The sequence below is a fragment of the Lissotriton helveticus genome, chromosome 4_2 (genome assembly GCF_964261635.1).
Source record: "Lissotriton helveticus chromosome 4_2, aLisHel1.1, whole genome shotgun sequence".
In the NCBI taxonomy this organism is placed as follows: domain Eukaryota; kingdom Metazoa; phylum Chordata; class Amphibia; order Caudata; family Salamandridae; genus Lissotriton; species Lissotriton helveticus.
In genome coordinates, this window is record NC_136064.1 from 149,679,566 (window position 1) to 149,698,275 (window position 18,710).

Below are 18,710 nucleotides of genomic sequence, written 5' to 3' on the forward strand. Positions count from 1 at the left end.
TGGCCACTCCTGCTACCACTACTTTTGTTTGATACTATGCCTTGAAGGAACCCTGCAGCATCCTCATCCTGCCACTACTGTGACCTCGTTGTCAAGATTTTGCATCCGGTTCCTAACCAGCAGCATCCTAATCAGCAACTGGGTTTCCCATTCTTTAGCACCAGGGACTGCCAGGACTAGTCTGCGCAGGTAAATATCAACTGGCTTTCGGAGTCTGATCCTGGGACCGGCCTCAACTTACACCCCTCAATGTTTTCCACTCGACCTGCAAGTGGCTGATTGTCACAAATATATGTTCTGAATGACAGCAACGTTATCAAGATTCAAAAGCACTGATTTATTTTACCTTTAAAAATCCCTAACTCTGTTTATGCTCCATTTGATTGTCTTTGCTTTGATGTCTGAATTTATATTCATGAATCTGCTTTATTTTTTTTTAAATTGATGTAGATTTCTTACGAGTCATGTCAGTTACTGATTTTGCATGTCAGTAATCTGACATTCTTATCGCATGTTCCTCTAGTAAAGCCTGACTGTTCTGTGCCACACTACCAGGACTAAACTAGCAATTTATTAGGGTTTGGTTTATTGTGAGATTATTGCATAGTGAAGCCTAAGCAGCCTCACTGCATAATAATCCATTTTCTTCCAAAAGCATTCTTCAATGTCACGGGGAATAAACATAAGAAAAGCAGGCAATCCTCAATTATACACCTTGTCAAGAATGTGGTCCTTAATTATTGGATATAGTTCATGCTGGGGATGTTTTGTTCTAATAGGCACTCACCGTACTACTGTTTACACGCCAACCTCACCTTCAGGCGTGGTGATGCCGTCACAGTTGCCCTAAAGGGTCAGTGTACCTTGCCAGCAGCAGAGGTTTGCAGCTCAGCCAGGGAAGGATGATCCCCTTAACCCTACTCAACAGGCCCCTCATTATGGGCCTGATTCACAGAACTAACTTAAGATAAAATCCTAAACTTGGGAGTCCTAACTTTACTACTCCTAAACTGAGAAGAAACCTAACTTTAAGACTTTCGGTATTCACAGAAGGTATTTAGGAGTCCTAAAGTTAGGACTCCTAACTTCTGTGAATACCGAAATGAGTAAGTACCTTCTGTGAATAACAAAATGGTAGTAAGTTTAGTATTTTGTCTTAAGTTAGTTCTGTGAATCGGGCCCTGCCCTTGCTCACTGCTCCATGGGTGGGTCTCTATACAACATGAGTGCTTGTAAGAAGGATCCAGAAAAGACATAGATGGAGATTTGCTTCTTTTATTGTCCATTGAAGTCATTTCCCTTCTCTTCCTTTCCCCGCTGCACATATTTACCATACGCTCCAAGTAATCACCAACAGGAAGGTGCAGAAACCTGTTTCCCCTCTGCACTCAGAATATCACAACCTCCACTAAAAGAGGAAGTATAAATGTCCTGTCATTATATCGGTATGTGCACCCCATAACTGTTTTAGTAAAGATTCGACCCCATGCATCAGCTGAGTACATGATGTCCCTGTGTCGTCCATTTTTATTTTCAATCCTTATAACAATCAAAAGGACAAAAATTGTACATTATTCAGTGTAATAAGTGATGTAACATTTAGAATCATAGATAGAACAAACACATGAATCTAAATGTCCTAGATTTGTAGTCTCTCTGCTGGTCATTGTAAAGGAATCAAAGCTCCAATGAAGAGGTCTTGAATAGCCGTGCTGTGGTATGAAAACACAAAATCCACATTTGCAAAAAATTACCAATTACATGTAAACTTTATTGGTTGTGACTAGAGCTGTTTTTTTGCATTAAGTATTGCTTGGTATTCAAATCCGGCCTCCAAAGGATGATATAGCACTTGGGAATGAAGATGCAGCCCAATAACCCAGCAGCTGAAGACAAGATAGCAAAGATCTCTACGGCCACCATATACTTCCCCTGTGTGCTGAGATACGCAGGTATGAAAGAGATCCAGACGGCCAGAAACACAAGCATACTGAAGGTGAGGAGATTGGCTTCGTTAAAACTCTGAGGCAAATTACGGGCATGAAATGCAACCACAAAGCTGACAGAGGCCAACAAGCCCAGATATCCCAACATCAGATAGAAGAAGAGAACAGAGCCCTCGTCACACTGGAGGATGGTGGTGTCTCGTATCTGTATCTTCACTGGGAACGGAGGATCAAGGATCAGCCAGACTGTGCAAATCAGGACTGGAGGAAATGAACATAGAAGCACCACACCACTGGGGACTCTGGTTCCAATCCACCTTGAAGAACGGCTGGTGGGATCGCGAGCATTGAACGCTATAATCACAGTGATGGTCTTTGCCAGGACAGTGGAGATACTGATGGCAAAGCTAATACCAAAAGAGTTTTGTCGGAGCATACAGGTCACCATCGATGGATAGGAAATGAAGGTAAAGGAGGAGAGGAAACAGAGCATGATGGCAACAAGAAGCACATAGCTGAGGACTCGGTTATTTGCTTTGATGATTGGTGTGTCTTGGTACTTTCTAAAGGCACAGAGAACAAACAGTGTCATTATGAAAAGTAGGCTGGTCAAAAATGAAAGAGCTGTCCCCAAAGGTTCTCCAAAGGAGAGGAACTGTAGAGTGGTTGAGAAACATTGAGTCTGTCTTTCATTTGGCCAGTGGTCTTCAGGACACGGCCAACAGTCCGCTGAATCTGAAAGGAAAGATTGAGGCTGTAGATACGAATTTTATGGCAAATGAAATACTATCCGAACCAGCATTCAAGTTGACTTTAGCACAAACAATAAGCTAATAAAGTACAACGATAACAACATTGCTGTTTGCAATAACATTTGAGTGATCAATGTAGAAATGTTGGGGTCTTGTTGAAGGCATGGAGGCTTGTACAACTATTGGTTATGATGCAAGAATGATCTAGTGAATGCAGAGTGTGCTGTAATGAAGCATATTGTGTTTGATGTTAGTACACTTTTTCAAAATCCTAGATTGAATTCCTCTTATTATTCCTCTTAATATTTATAGATCAAAATCATTCATTGTATCACCTCCAATCACAGACTGCACATTTCCAATTCCAATTGAGAAACCAATCACTAACCCAATTCAGGAAGTATCTGAAGACCTGGCTCTTCACCTGAGCCTCCATGTCCAGACGGATTAGCAGCCCCCCATCTCAGCACCTTGAAAGCCTCACGGGTGAATAGCCGCACTTTACAAACTCCTTATTGATTGATTGAGACTCCAGTGGGGTGAATAAGATAGTTTTTACGACAGGAGAACCTCAATATGTTCAAACAATCCTCTGTTCACTAAACACATGACTACACGTCCCTCTACCTAGCCTCTGAAATGTGCCCCTGGGTCTACTAAATGGGGATCTTCTTTCTAGGGATCCTTCTCATCTGCAAAGCAAAACAAAAAAACATAACTCAGGTAAAGCTCCAGTTATGCCAAACTCATAGCTGGTACCAAAACACCAAATAACTCTTTGGAACTATGCCTGGGCACCTAAGCCCCCAGGATCTATTTATAAATTCCCTTGCATTTTATAACTCACCTCATCTTGATTCAGCTTGACATTCTCTGCATGCTCCTGTGTTGTATTCAATGGCAACATATGTTGCTGTACTCATTATTTTTGTGTAAGCAGAAAACACCTATATCCCAAATTATTGTGGTTGTTGGTGCAACACACCCATGTCTGGTAGAAGCACAGCAGTCACCAGTCAGTGATGTTTTGTCTCTAGAAGTTACTTTTAAGGGGCCAGATTTGGTGCTGGGGCCACCTATATGTGTTGTATTGTTATATTATCTCCCGGGTGTGGTAGTCAAGTGTAGCTGGTAATGACCAGAAAAGGAGTAATCTACTGAAAGATGAGAGAGTAGCCTATTAAGGCATGGAACACTAGAAAAACATATTGTCACACCCTAGTCACTGCAAGCTGGAAACAGGAACACCCTCTACACCGGAATCACCAAGCAACTCACTAGAAAACTACAAACTATCCAGAACTTTGCAGCCAGACTCATCCTACGCTTCCAACATATACACTGAACCAGATCAGGAGGATAGTTGTTCTCTTGCATCGCTCCTAAAGAATGGAACTAGCTCCCTCTCAGCATCAAAACCTTCTCCTTTCTTCTTGAATTCCCTAAGAAGCTGAAGACCTGGAATTTCAATTAATCAACCAACAATCGGCAAATCAAGGCATACACATCTGCTCAGCACCAGGACGCACTTGCGGTAGATAGTGTGTTTTACAATTACACATAGATCAATCAGTCAAACAAACAGCCTTTATAGAGTGCAGCACTGTTGCCCCTAGGGGTATCTGGGTGCTGTGTACCCTTCAAAAAACAATGTCTTGAGTCTCTTCCTGAAATCTGCCAGTTAGGGAGCTCTGCAGAGATTGAGAAAAATATTGGTCCAGGTCTTGGTTGCGATGTAGGAGAAGGAGTGGCTACCCCTGCGGCTACCCCTGCGGCTCCAACTGATGTGACTGATGTGTGCAAGGGCAAATGAAGAGGAGTGCAGGTGTCTAGAGAGCTGGTGAAAGTTCAGTCAATGGTTGATGTACATAGGTCCTAGGTCAATCAATCAATCAATCAATAAATCAAGGGTTCATATAGCATGCAACTCACCCATGAGGGTCTCAAGGCGCTGGTGGTGTGGGGGCGGCGGCTCCGGATCAGTCAAAGGGCCAGGTCTTGAGGTCCTTCCTGAATGTGTGCAGGATCAGGGAGTGTCTGATGTTCACAGGAAGCTCATTCCAAGTTTTGGCTGTGATGTAGGAGGAAGCTCTCCCTGGTTCTGTTTCTGCCCATGCGGGAACCGCTGCCAGGGCGAGGTCGGCAGAGGGCAGCAGGCCACCAGGTGTTGTCCCAAGCAGAGGTGCAGGGTCCGAGGATGAGGATCTCAGTGTTTTCTGAGTTGAGCTTCAGGCAGCTGTCACTCATCCAGGCTGCCACGTTCTTCATTCATTCCTGGAAGCTCAGTCTGGTGCCTTTGGGGTTCTTCGTGAGTGAGAGGTCATGGAGGGATTTATATGTGTGCAAGAGAATTTTGAACTGGCATCACTTCTGGATGGGAGCCAGTGGAGGTCTTTGAGGTGGGAGTCTGGCTGCAGTGTTCTGTATGGTTTGGAATTTTCTGAGGAGCTGGGTGGAGATGCCGGCATAGAGGGTGTTGCCTTGGTCGAGGCGGCTAGTAAGGAGGGCCTGAGTTATTGTCTTTCTGGTGTTGGATGGGATCAATCTGAAGGTTCTGTGGAGCTTGAGAAGCGTGTGGAAGCAGGAGGAGGCGACTGCATTGACTTGTTACATGGTCAGTTGGCTGTCAAAGATCATACTGAGGTTGCATGCATGGTCACTCAGTGTGGGTGTAGATCTGAGTTTTGCAGGCCACCACTCTGGTCCCATGCAGAGTGGTTCTTCCCAAAGATCAGTATTTCAGTTTTGTGAGAGTTGAGTGGGAGACAGTTGTCTCTCATCCATTTGGCTATGGCATTGCAGAAGTTGTTTTGGTGTTGGTGGGATCCTCAGTCAACAAGAGCATCAGTTGAGTGTTGTCTGTGTAGGAGATTATGTTGATTCCATGGCATCAGACGGCAGCAAGGGGGTGTCATGTAGATGTTGAACAGGGTGGAACTGACGGATTATGCTTGCAGTGTGATGCATTTGATATCTTTAGGTACAGAGGTGAAGGAGGCAGCTAGATTCTATGAGTGCATCCTTTAGGGAAAGAGGTGATACACTTGAGGGAGTCTTGCTGTAAGACTATGCTGCACAGACTGTTGATAAGGGTGTTTTGAGAGAGGGTATTCAAATGCAGCAGAGAGGCCGAGAAGTTTCAGAGCCACAGTTTGTCTATGATTGAGGAGTGTTCTGATATCTTCTGTGGCAGCAATCAGTGTGGTTTCAGTGCTGAGGCTAGCACAGAATACTGATTGTGACTCGACCAGTAAGTTGTTTTGTTCTAGGAATTTAGTGAGTACTTTGGACAGGTAAGGGAGCAACGAGGATGATCCGAATGTTGGAGATCACTGGGGTCAGTGGAAGCTTTCTTTAGAAGGGTTATGATGTCTATGTGTTTCCATCTGTCCTAGAAGGTTGCTGTGGAGAAGGAGGTGTTGAGGATGCTGGTGAGTTGCATGCTGATTGGGTTTGTTGCAAGACTTAAGAAGTGGTGGAGATAGGGTTCATAACATAACAAGCAAAGGTCACAGAAGAGTAAAGAATGGAAGAGAAGTTTAGAAATATTGGATGCATGCCCCCCCCAGAGGGAACAGGAGCAAGGGAAGAGGAAGCATGAAAACCAAAGCAGAACAGAAACATGTGCTGAACTGCTCAAATGTAGCCGTTACACCCACTGAGGTACAACCTTTCAAGCACCTGGGTGGAAGTGCATAAATAGCCAATTCTTTGAAAAAAATCTGCCTGCATTTCAACTTTACAATTTAGCTATTGCTGACATGGCAACAAGTGAGAGCGTCTTACATCAATCAATCAAGGAAGATTTATAAAGCGCGCAGCTACACTTAGATGTCCTGGTGCTAGGCAGACTAACAATTGACGGAGGAAGGAGCTGATATTCGGAGAGACAGCTTGAACCAGCCAAGTTTTAAGGTTACGTCGGAAGGCAGGTATATGCTTCATGGCCCGGAGGTCCAAAGGACGACCATTTCAAGTCCTGGCCACAAACAGGTCAAAGAAGGAGACACCACACTTTTGCTTCTTAAATCGAGACACCACCATCAGCATGGCGCCCAAAGAGTGGAGGAATCTGGCAGAGTGATATGAAGTGAACCTGTGCCAACCTGATAGAAGGCCCCATGGGCCAGAGTGAGTCATTTGAGCTTGATCCTCTCTGTAATGGGCAGCCAATGTAGCTCCTTAAGGTGATGACAGATATGGGCTCCACTGGGGCGATTTAAGAGTAGCTGGGCAGACGCATTTTGTACCAGCTGAAGTTTCTGTAGCTGTTAGGCCAGAAGACCAACATAAAGAGAGTTAGCACAATCTAGCCGGCACGTTATGAGAGCATCAATGGCCATCTTCTGGGCCAGACCCAGCTGTAGGCATGAGAATTCTTTATAGACTTGAAAAGTCCGAAGCAAGCACCAACCACTGCTGTCAGATGAGGCCCCCAAAACATGAAATTGACAAATGTAATCCCCGGATTATGCACAGACATAAATGGGGTTGAAGGGGGAGAAATGAGATCAGGCCAGCAGTCTTTATCACAAATGGGAGGAGGGGAACCAAATAGCAGATGTTGTGTTTTGCTGGTGTTACCCTGTAGATTGCTGTGTCATATCCACTGGAAAACATGCGTTAGGCAGAAATTAAACTTTCATCCCAGTGTCAGTCAATGGATAGTAAATTCACCAACACTTACGATGATTACAGATGATACTATATACAACACTAGCTGACAATAAATACATATTCATAAGAAGGTTAACAATAGATAAAACATCGTGAGTTTAAAAAGAGAAAAGAGACATTGGAGCTTGTCGACCAAAAACATACATCAGCAATAAACAATTATTAAAAACATGCGACTAATGTCTAATAGGCGCAGTTTCCTTGGTTCATCTGAGTAGCTCCTTTAGTTGAGTCGACTAAGCTTACAGATATCATAAAAATACAAAGCTTCATATTGATGAAGTTAAGTGCAAAGATGAGCTCCAAACAGTGTTCTCAGACATAAAACACCACTGTACATACTTGTTATTTAGCTAGTATAAAGGCAGCCTACAGTGTTTAACCCTTTTAAAGGGGAAACAATTGTGCAAATAAATAGGGCATATATACATACTAGAAGCGCTTTGTTCCCATAGCATCTCAAGTCCGTAATGAAATTTGTGAACATTTACTTTAGAGACCACAGCCAAGATAACAGATGTGCAGATACTACTGCTAATGATGTAAGATGCTCTAACTATATCTGTAAACTAAAAGGGCCGGGTGAAGTTAGAGAGCTACAGTAAGCAGTTTAGGCATTCTTCAGTCTAAGTCTTCTTATAAGCCACATTTTCCCAATACATGTGGCCACTGTACAAATAACAGTGGCATGGAGTCTGTTTTTAAAATACACAGCACCTCCTGATGGCATCGGGTACCCATCGGCCTACAGTTGGGGGCTAACCACATCAGCCTATGGGATTTGTACAGTGGGCATGCAAAGGAAACATGGTTAAATGTCTCATAAGCCCCTAAGCAGTGGAGACAGCAGGGTAGTGTGTCGTCAGGTCCCCGCTGCCAGTCAGCTGTAAATTAATTCAGTGGGCCAGTACCAAATCTGAACTGTATGTATAGCTTTCTATCATTTGGGATGGTGATTACCTCCATATACTGCTCGTACATACTAAATAGCTTGAATTCTGTTGTACGGCGGCCACCTGCTGTGATACATTTCTCTGGTCTAACCAATTTTAATAACCGGTCTTGATGCAGTCCCTACTAGGTAGCAAACTAATATCAGACTCAGCCCACAGATTTGCCAGACCAACCACAAAGAGGGATTTTTAAATGTTAGTAAACCACCCAATTTCTTTTTAACGATCTAGGCTACAAACTTCTTCAAGGGCAGCCACAGAGTGGAGAAGCTCAGGTGTTTTTTCCAGACGTAACCTAAAAAAGAATGGGGCATGATCTGCGTTGTCCACTACTGTGTATCTACCCATGTTGTGTCGTAGAGGGAGCAGTGGAATAGTCTGTGGGAGGAAACAAAGGGACCTCAGGAACTTATTTTCAGTGTGGAGAATACCCTCAAGGTTATCAAATCCCAACTATTCAGCTCCATAAAGCGCAGAGCTTACCTCTTTCTGGTCATAGTTTTGGAGTAATGCTGCTATCTGCCTAGTTTGTGAAGGCCTGTGTTCCTTCAGTAATGCCCCTGTAGTTTTCCTCTGCTGGAGGGACTGTTTCAAGATGTGGTGCTTCCAGGGCATTTTCTCCTCAAGGGTTACGCCCAAGTAATCAAAAGTGTCCACTCTCTCTAGGGACGTCCCATCGAGCAATAGTTTCCGCTTAAATGATTAATGTGGAATTAACGGCATAAGCTTGGTTTTCTCTAATCCTCTAGATTTACAGAAGGACATAAAGCAATCAAGCAGCAATTGAAGACACCTGGGGGGGTTTTGAGACCAAGAGGGTATCAACCACAAACAGTAAGGTTGTAATTGTCACTCCTCCCAATTTGGGGGCATCCGCGTGAGCCTCACCTAGGTACCTCATCACTCCGTTAAAGAATAGTGAAAAAAGAGTGGGCGCCAGGACGCAGGATAACGTCCCCATTCTATAATCTCAGGTTGAAGGTTAAAGAATTGAAGTGAATGAGAAATAGGAACTCTATAAGGCAAACATGATATGTCAAGCTAAAGGCAGACCCCACACCAGAACTAAAGGACAGCATTCAGATTCTTGTGTTAGATGTTGTCTTTACTTGGTGCATGACAAAAAGGGAACCTGAATGATTGATATCAGATAACCCAACATACTCTATTTTAAAACTCTCCCCAACATCCACAAACAGGACTCTCCTCTGGCGGACCGAACACTTGTTTTTACATAGCTTCCCTCCAGGAAACATTATCAAAGTTTGTTGATTTGTTTCATCAAGATGACAACTTACCTTAAACACACTGACATTGTGCTCAGTCACATAAAGGGCCTGCCATTTGACCCTTCTACTAAATCACTCTAATCTCATATGTTGAAAGTCTGTATTTGAGGGTCCCTAAAAACTTTCATAGCTGTGGGTTAAGTACCTCATGACACAGAATGGGCACATAAAACACCTGTTGATTTCATCGTCAGTTTCCTAGCCCCAGCCTAGATCAGCCCTGACAAAATGGCAATTAATTCATTATTAAAATCTATCCATGGATCCATCCTGGAAAAAGACCAGCAGCTGTGGCAGGATTATGAGCTTGCTTATTGCCCCTCTTCATCTCAGCGACAGTGGGACCTTGCTGCAGAAGGATAGCACGCCTTGGATTACAGAAACCACTCTGCTGAGATTTCTCCTAATCAGTTGTCCAATACCATGGTATATCCAGACCCCCAATTACTTAAATGTGCCCGAAGTCCATTCCAGAGGTGAGACTGTGATCAATCGAAATCCCACTTTTCCCATGATCCAGACTCACTCACCGGTTTGATATTTCCTTATATTCTGTCAAGAGCTCAATTACCATGGGGAGACTGGCTCAGGGGTCTAGTAAAGTTTTAGAAAATGAACTCACATGCAGAACATCTGCCGAAGTAACCCATTCCAACCTCAAAAAAGAAACACTGAAGGCTCAATTTTCAGGGTGAACAAGAACGGTGAGAGTGGGCACCCCTGCCTTATATACCTAGATTTCTTCCACTCCCTAGAAAAGGTCTGCTCTATCCTTAACTTGTCTATTATGTCACTTTACAACAGTGTTACCCATCATAAATTACCCTTCCCAACTCCATCTTTCTTCGTACATCAATCAGGAACGGTCTTAGCAATGTAGAACATCTTCCCTATATTCAAGTACACTACCATCGGCATTCCAGAGATCCCTGAGTTTTGTCCAAGATACAGAAAAGGTGTTGTAAGTTCATGTGTGCTCCTCTCTGGTATAAACCCACTCTTGTCCACCATCAGTGGTGCCAATCAAATGGCCAATATGATACTTAATATTGTGTACTCTACATTTAATAATGACAATGCCCTGTACAATTTTACATCAAAAGGATCCCCATCCTGGTTCAGTAGTTCTCACACTTACTGTGCATGGGAGTCTTCCCTCTAACTAGGTGTCGTTATGCATGGCTATAAGTTTGGGAGCAATCTTCAATGACTATTCCTACTCCAGAGAGTGCAACAGTAGGGAAAGAGCGTGATCCCGAAACAATAAAACATAAAAATATCAACATTTTATTTAAATTTAATTTCAAATTTTAACATAATTAATATATAAATATAAATATAATATTATTAACAAAGATAACACAAATAATTAGTTAGCACTATAAAATCCACAACAAACACCTACTATTAATTACACAATTACATTTAATATTTACTAATTAAATAATATTTTTTAATTATGTATTAATTAATAAATAAACAATTCATTACTTACCAGCTTTCACACCATTTACACATATAAACAGCACAACACACACCTAAAATGAATTACACAATTACAATTAATAATTACTAAATAATTAATAGAAATGAATTTCAAACTATTTAATAATTAATCAATAACAAATGAATTACTTACCACCCTTCACACCATTTACATATATAAACACCACAACACACACCTAAACGAAATTAAACAATTACTTCCCACCCATTCCTCTATAAACCCACAACCCGCTACGGAACTAATAACACAAAATTAAACTTAAAATAATATAATAAGTAGAACAATTCTAAAACATATAATAAAATGACAAACAATTCTTATTAAAAACACTAAAATATTTAACATTATTAATAAACTATATTTTTGTAAACAATATTTTTTACAACAATATTTTTGTAATCGATATTACCTGTCAGTCGATATTCTTGTCATCTATATTTTTGTTGTCAATATTTCTGCCAAACGATATTTCTGCGGCGATGTTATTGTCCCATGATATTTCCCCATCGATATTCCTGCTCTGCACCCAATTCACCAGCCTCAGCCAACAGCGTTGATTCTGATTAGCCTTCTGTTGTTATTTCACTCCCACCAGCTGGAGTTTTTGGAAATGCTCCACCAACCGATTATGCAAACTTTCCTCAGGGGCATATAGTTAGGACATGTTCCTAAGGAACAACTATACATACAGCATGCATATTCCAGCTCGGCTCACTATCCACTCAACAAGTGTTCTGCAACCCCTCGATAAAGTACTCCTTATACTTTTCCAAATGTTGCCTACTTGCTCTTTCACCTGATCCATGTGAGTCACTCCTATGCTCTCAAATCAGGTCCAGTTCTCCTCTGTAGATTTATAAATCTTAACTTCAATGTGTAACCTTACCTGTTATAAGAGGCCAAAGCAAATATTCTGCACCTGAGTAATAACCAGACTGGGTCTCCTTTACCACTGCCCTAATGCTCTGAAATCTGGAAATACATGTATTGAGGGATTTTCAATCAGTTATGGGCAATGTTCTCGGGATGTTTATATCTTTGGTTGCAATCTCAACCATTCAGGAACATAGGCAATTAAATGTCTCTGTGGACCCCAAGTAATGGACTCCGGCCTGGAATCCTGTGGGTATTTTCAGTTACGTTGATTACTTGTAAAAATATTTTGTGTGTCCCAGTTCTCTAAATACTCCTTTGCATCTCAGACTTCTATAGCTTTGTGGACACTCATAAGTCTCATATTATTGCACCACAACATGCCTCAGTAACATCTACTCCATTTCTCAATGTCTGAACTTACCCAATGAAACTTTTCATTTGGTTAAGTAGATCACATACCAAAGTCAGAGAGCGGATATAACTGATTCATTAATTTTGGCCCTCTCATTTAGCTTCTTGTGGCATACTTAGAATTTAGTTATTTCAGCAGTCAATCTTGGTCTCCAATCATGTTGTGTTATCAAAGATTGCTTGTAGTACAACTTCAGATATTCAATTGTGTCTTTTCAGCACAGTTTCTCTTAACTTCAGGATCCTGTGCCAGGGCTAAACATTACATTTGTATGCATATATATGTCTCCCCAAATGTAGGCCTTGAACAATTCAGAAGGCAGGATGCAGTATATTTAAAAAGTAAGGCATGTACGTTTAAGTCTTGCATGCCCTGGTAGTGAAAAACTCCCAAATATATTTTACACTAATGCAAGGTCTATCTCTCCCATTGGATAACATTAAGATTACCTTACTACATCTTTTAAGTGTAATTCCCTATTGTGAATTTTCAATGTTGGTGTCTGTGGACCCACAATGTAAAATCACAATGTATGGTAATGTCAGATTTTACATTTAAGGTATTAAAATTACATTTTTAGAAAAATATTCTTTTCTTACTTTAGGCATTCTGTGCCTTTTGCCTGTCTCTGAATACACGTTTGGGGTTTGTGGCAGATGGGCATTGTGCATTCCCTCTAGACAGCCCCACACAAAGGGAGCTTAAGTGTGAGTTGATGGGACATCCAAAGCCTTGAACCCAGAGTGACTCAAAGGGCTTGCTGGGTTGCTTCCTGATTGATGTCTCAGTGACATAAAAGAGTTTCAAGTTACCTCCATTTTGCACCTGGACTCTGCCATCTGTGAGTCTGCCCTGCCCTGCCACCTCAGTCCTAAAACCTTGGAAGAGAGGCCTTAGGTGCTTCTCTAGCTAATTCATGCATCCTCATCGGAACCAGCACATCTTTGCCGCTGTAGGTACAAGAACCTGAGCATCTTCACATTTGCGTAGATGCAAACAGGAGTATACTCGTAGATGCAGGGTGCAGAAATGTGCAATGCCTTTGGAACCAGTACATCACACTCAGAGCCAACACATTCTCTGCTACAGAAATGGAATTGATGCATTGCATTTGGGACCAGCGCATAATCCTTGGAACTGACACATTGATGACTATGTCTGTTGGGGGATCAGAACCTACACTTCGGCTCGGCTGCACCTGCATCTTTCTTGACGTTAATTCAAACCAGGATCAAGGTACATTAGTTCAGCGGCTCTATGTGGGTCACTGTATCCTGCCCATGCTCCATTGCGGCTGTCCCGAACTTTTGACTTTGTCCCGTTCCAGTGCGACCAGATATCTCATTTAAGAGCCTATTGCTTTTAAGCATTGTTTTAGTTTATTGTTTAAAAAAGTCATATCTCAAATTCAACTTATTTGATTTTTGTCATTTTAGTCTTGTTTTATCTATTGAATTAAGTTGTACTTTTCTAACCTGGTGTGGATTTATTTTGTGTGGTGTTTACACTATTTGACTGCTTTTAAGTGTTGCACTAATACTTTATACATAGCTTCTTAAGTTAAGCCTGAGTGCTCTGTGCCAAGCTACCAGAGGGTGAGCACAGGTTAATGTAGGGTGTGTTTGTAACTTACCCTGACTAGGATTGTGGTTCCTGCTTTCGCAGGTGGATACCTCTGCCAACCAGAAACCCAATTCCTAAAAGTGTGGTTTACAACCATTGCATAAAGAAATAAATGAAGAAATGTGACCCACTCGCCTAAAGATTCCATGTAATGTCCAGGGGTGTGGCTGCCAGTGGCAGAGCAGGTGCTACTTAAATGGGGCCCAGAGTCCTGAGGGGTGCATTGACCCCTGGAATAATGCAGTGTTTAATTTCTTACTCAATACTTGGGGGGGGGGGGCATTTTCCTTGCTTGTACTGAGAAATATGATACCATTCTTAACATTAGAAATGCACATTCCGCACTCTCAACGGCCTCAAATATCCTTTTAATGAGAGTTGGTGTTGGTTTCATTGCTTATTTCAGCACAGTTAGCAGTAAAGCTTCATAAACATTACATTTGTGTTTATGGTTGTGTCATTGAATTTCTTTTACTGGCGGATTTATATCTGTGTATTGACTTTTAGAGTGTGTACCCAGCTCTGTACAAAATACAGGGGTCGGATAAAATAGTAACATCAGCAGTAAGTGACAGCATGGGAAGGGTAAAGGAGGGGACAGGGGTCTTCTACATCATGTGTCCATGAAATTGAGCTGCTTGCAGACAAGTGTTATGTGTAAAGAGCACAAGTAACATCTCCAGTCCAGTTCATCTGATGCTCCCAGAGAGGACATTCTACTTCTGCTGAGTTTACTGTTCCAAGCCAAGACCAGGCAGGGGCACTATGTCGCTTGCATGGGCTCAGCGTTATCCAACCATGCTATCAACTCATCAACATGCCAATGCTGGTCCAACTGTGTGATTGACATATAATACTAGTAAGACCTTATTCTCACCTGTCTTATTAGAGATCTCTCCAGCAGGACAGGGGACACAGTCGAAGCAGCAGATGGGCTGCCCTTTCCTTGCAGCCTGTCTGAAGCCAGGAGGGCAGCTCTCGCTGCAGAAGGAGCTGGGGACCTGGTGTCAAAGCAGAAGAAAAGTCAGACAAATAAACCCTAACTCAGAAACAGGGAGAGTAAACAAACATAAAATAAACATTCAGAGTCTGATTTAAATGTTGGTGGGCGGGTTACTCCATCACAACGGTCACAGATATCCCTTTGGATACAATGGGATTTATATCCTGGCGTACGTGATATCCATCACTGTTGATGATGATGATGATGACTGTTGTGGCAGAGTAACCTGTCCATCGAGATTAGGCCCACAGACATGCACACACACCCCTACTTGTACATTGAGGATTTCAGGCCTACACAAATACTATGACAATGGACCCCATTCACGAGATGTGTTATGCATAGTGGGTCAGGTAAATAATTGTCATTCATAAAAGGCACACATCTGAGTGAAGAAGCTGTGCAATTTGTGTCAGTAGACCATTATCCAATCATGAACACATTTGTCATCCTGAAATTTGCCTCAGGTTCAGGCATGTGCAGCACGTGCACAAATGTCTGTCTGAGTGTCATTTTGGTAGAGAGGTGAGAAGGATAGGAGGGTTCATCATATCTGCTCATACTCACCTCTATGGCAGCTCTATACATTTTGTTGCAGTGACACACTGATTCTGAGTAGGGATCTTGTCTCTCTGAACACTCAGGTCACATCCTGTGATCTCAGTGCTGTAGGGTTGTCAGCTTGTCACAATTCTCCCAGCCCTTACATTATATAAAGGGATCTCAGCAGTTTGAAAGGTGTGTGCGGTCAGTGGGTCACAGCTCTCAAAGAGCTAAGAAGACACATTTTTATCTTAGTATTAGGATCACTCTGAGGAGCTGACAGCACTAAGATCACAATGTACAATCTCGAGTGCTTGGAGAGTGTGGGATGTGGAGCCCAGGCAAGTTGGAAAAGCCCACACCTGCATGTTGGTAAAACACATGGGATGGAGTGGACAAAGCATCCTTCTGCACTTGGGCAATGCAGAAAGGGAGAGTTGGCACACCTGACATCTGCCATTTGAAAACCATATTTTGCTTTGCCCATTTTCAGTTCACTTGCTATACTGCAGCACTTACAAGGAAAAAACAGGAGCTTTGCCAGTGTGAAAGGAATTGGCGGAAATCATATGCGCCATCAGCTCTGGAAAACTATAAAAGAATTAGCTCTCTACAAAGCCTCATTGATGACCACAAAATCTGTTTGCTATGATTCAAAGATTAGGGAAGCCACTGCCAAAAGGAGACATTTAAAGTACTCAAGGAGCTGACAAAAAGAAGGAATTGACGTTGGTTATTAATCAGGAGGACTGTGACAAGATACAAGACTTCTTTCTTACCAAGGTCAGAGACATCATTGGAGAATTAGGCACTACTCGTAAAAGTCAGTGTCCTTCCTCAATGCTTGATCCACCAGATTATCAGGGAGGCATACTCTCTGTCTTTCCTGCACTTGATTTTAATGCTCTGGCTTATATCATGGCCAAGGTAAAGTCTGGGTCACCCGAAGAACCCTGCCCGCCAAGGGTGTTAAAAATGGGTCTACCAGTGGTAAGGCAAGAGATACTATATCCTTTTAGCCCTTTGTAGCAGGCTATACCGGCTATTAAAGACCCTCTCCACCGTTAATAGCCGGTATAGCCAAGCTACGAAGGGCTATAAGGCTATTAGAACATTCTGCCACTAGAGGGTAGAATGTTCTAACAAATAAAACAACGCCTTAAAGGAGTGTGAGGGGATTGGAATCCCCTCTGGCTCCCTGAAGCCTTTGTTGACAGCCATAGCTGTGAACAAAGAAACATTGGAATGTTGGAGCTCCAGCCAATATAAGCCCGGAGCACTCCATTGTTTTCAGTGGAGCTCCCAACATTCCAATGTTCTAATATCCCTTCTGAACCTGTCTCTAGCAACAGGGAAGGTTCCACACAAATTTAAGGAAGCCATGGTAATCCCACTGCTAAAAAAATCAGGGGCAGTCCCTAAGAATCTGAATTTTTTTGACCGATCTCCAGAATTCCATACCTGGCTAAGGTGCGTGTGCAACATGTGCTTGGAGTGCTCTCATCCGTCCTGGAAGAGCATCACCTGCTCCGTGCTAAGCAAGCGGGATTTAAAGCTCACAACACCACTGAGCTGGTGATGCTCTCAGCACTGGATGAGCTAAGGCGAGCAGCTGATAAGAAGCTCCCCTCAGTGTTTATGTTATTGGACCGCTCAGCCGCATTTGACACGGTGAACCATTTATTTATTTATTTATTGAGCTTTTAGAGTGCAACAGCTACCCACAAGGCTTTCCCGGTGCTGAGATAATGCAACTAGCAACAGTTGGAGAAGGCCACTCAGTTATTGATTAAAAAGCCAGGTTTTGACGGCCCTGCCAAAGCGAGTATAACAGTCCTCTGCACGAATATAGAGAGGGAGGGAGATCCAAAGCCTTGGCCCCAGGACGGCGAAGGATTTGCCACCCATTCTGGAGAGTCTGAACTTAGGGACAGTGAAAAGAATTTGGGAAGAGGAGCGGAGAGAGCGGGCAAGGGAATAGGAATTCACCAAGGTTTGCAAGTAGTAGGGAGCCTGCTTTCTCCTGATCTTGTGCATATAGCTGAGCGCCTTAAACTTCACTCGACTGTCCACTCTCAGCCAGTGAAGGTCCGGTAGGCGACCAGTTATGTGATCAGTTCTGCGACAGCCACTAAGTAAGCGCGCTGCGGCATTTTGCACAAGTTGGAGGCGTCGAATGACTGCCTTGTTTGCCCCCAGGTAGAGTATGTTGCCATAATCCAACTGGGAGGCGACCAAGGCGTTCACCACAGACCTCTGGGTGTCACTAGGCAGCATCCATAAGATCTTCTTTAACCAGCTCATGATGGTAAAGCAGATGAGACCTTATTCGCCTGGCAGTGCATTGACAGATCCCTGTCGATGATCATCCCCAGATTACGCACATGCTCCACCGGGGAAGGAAGCGGGCCTAAATCAAGAGGCCAGTGCCTGGAGGTCCAAATGTCAGGTTTATGCCCAAGGACAAGGACTTCTGTCTTCCCCCCATTCAGCTTGAGAAGGTTTTGGCTCATCCACTTAGCGATTTCCCCAAGTCCGGACTAAAGCAGGGAAGTATCGGCCTTGTCAGAGGTAGAAAGGGAGAAGACGACCTGAGAATCATCGGCGTACTTAAATAATGTTAATCCAATGCTATCTGCAACGTGGGCCAGAGGGGTGATATAAAGATTAAAAAGTAAAGGGCTAAGAATAGAACCCTGAGGTGGCCAGCGACATGGAGGAGTAGGACGTGCTTCTGCTCGCCTCCCGGTGTCCTGCATGAATCCGACGTCCTAACTGTACCACATACTTCCAAAAGCCTACCAATTTAGAGCCTGAGAGACGCCGACACCTTTGCAGACCAACCCGCCTGAAATCCTGCCGGGGGAAGGCTGACATCGGCGCTGAGAGGGGAACGTTGGCTGACGCGGCGGACCTGCGGCAAGATGGCGACAGGGCCTGCTACTTCGGCCTGAGAGGGACTCTACCCGGGCCCCGGCGCCCGCGGCCCTTGGGCCCTCCACAATTGCGAGACCTAAATCGGAGCCCAGCCGACGGAGAAGTGACCCTTTCCCTCCTCCCCCTCCCGGTGGCCGCTGTGCGGGGAGCTGGGACTGCGGGCGCCTGTGGAGACCGACGGAGGCCCGGGAG

The 18,710-nt window shown here is 43.4% G+C and overlaps 1 protein-coding gene across 1 annotated transcript; it reads right to left on the reverse strand.

Annotated features, from left to right (window-relative positions):
* Positions 1 to 1,770: 1,770 nt before the first annotated feature.
* LOC144752002 (vomeronasal type-2 receptor 26-like) lies at positions 1,771 to 17,885 on the reverse strand. The gene is made up of 3 exons (XM_078639961.1): positions 17,571 to 17,885; positions 14,913 to 15,036; positions 1,771 to 2,681 (listed from the first exon to the last, which is right to left on the reverse strand). The coding sequence occupies exons 1-3, from the start codon at positions 17,883 to 17,885 to the stop codon at positions 1,771 to 1,773; spliced, it is 1,350 nt and encodes a 449-aa protein (XP_078496087.1).
* Positions 17,886 to 18,710: the final 825 nt, after the last annotated feature.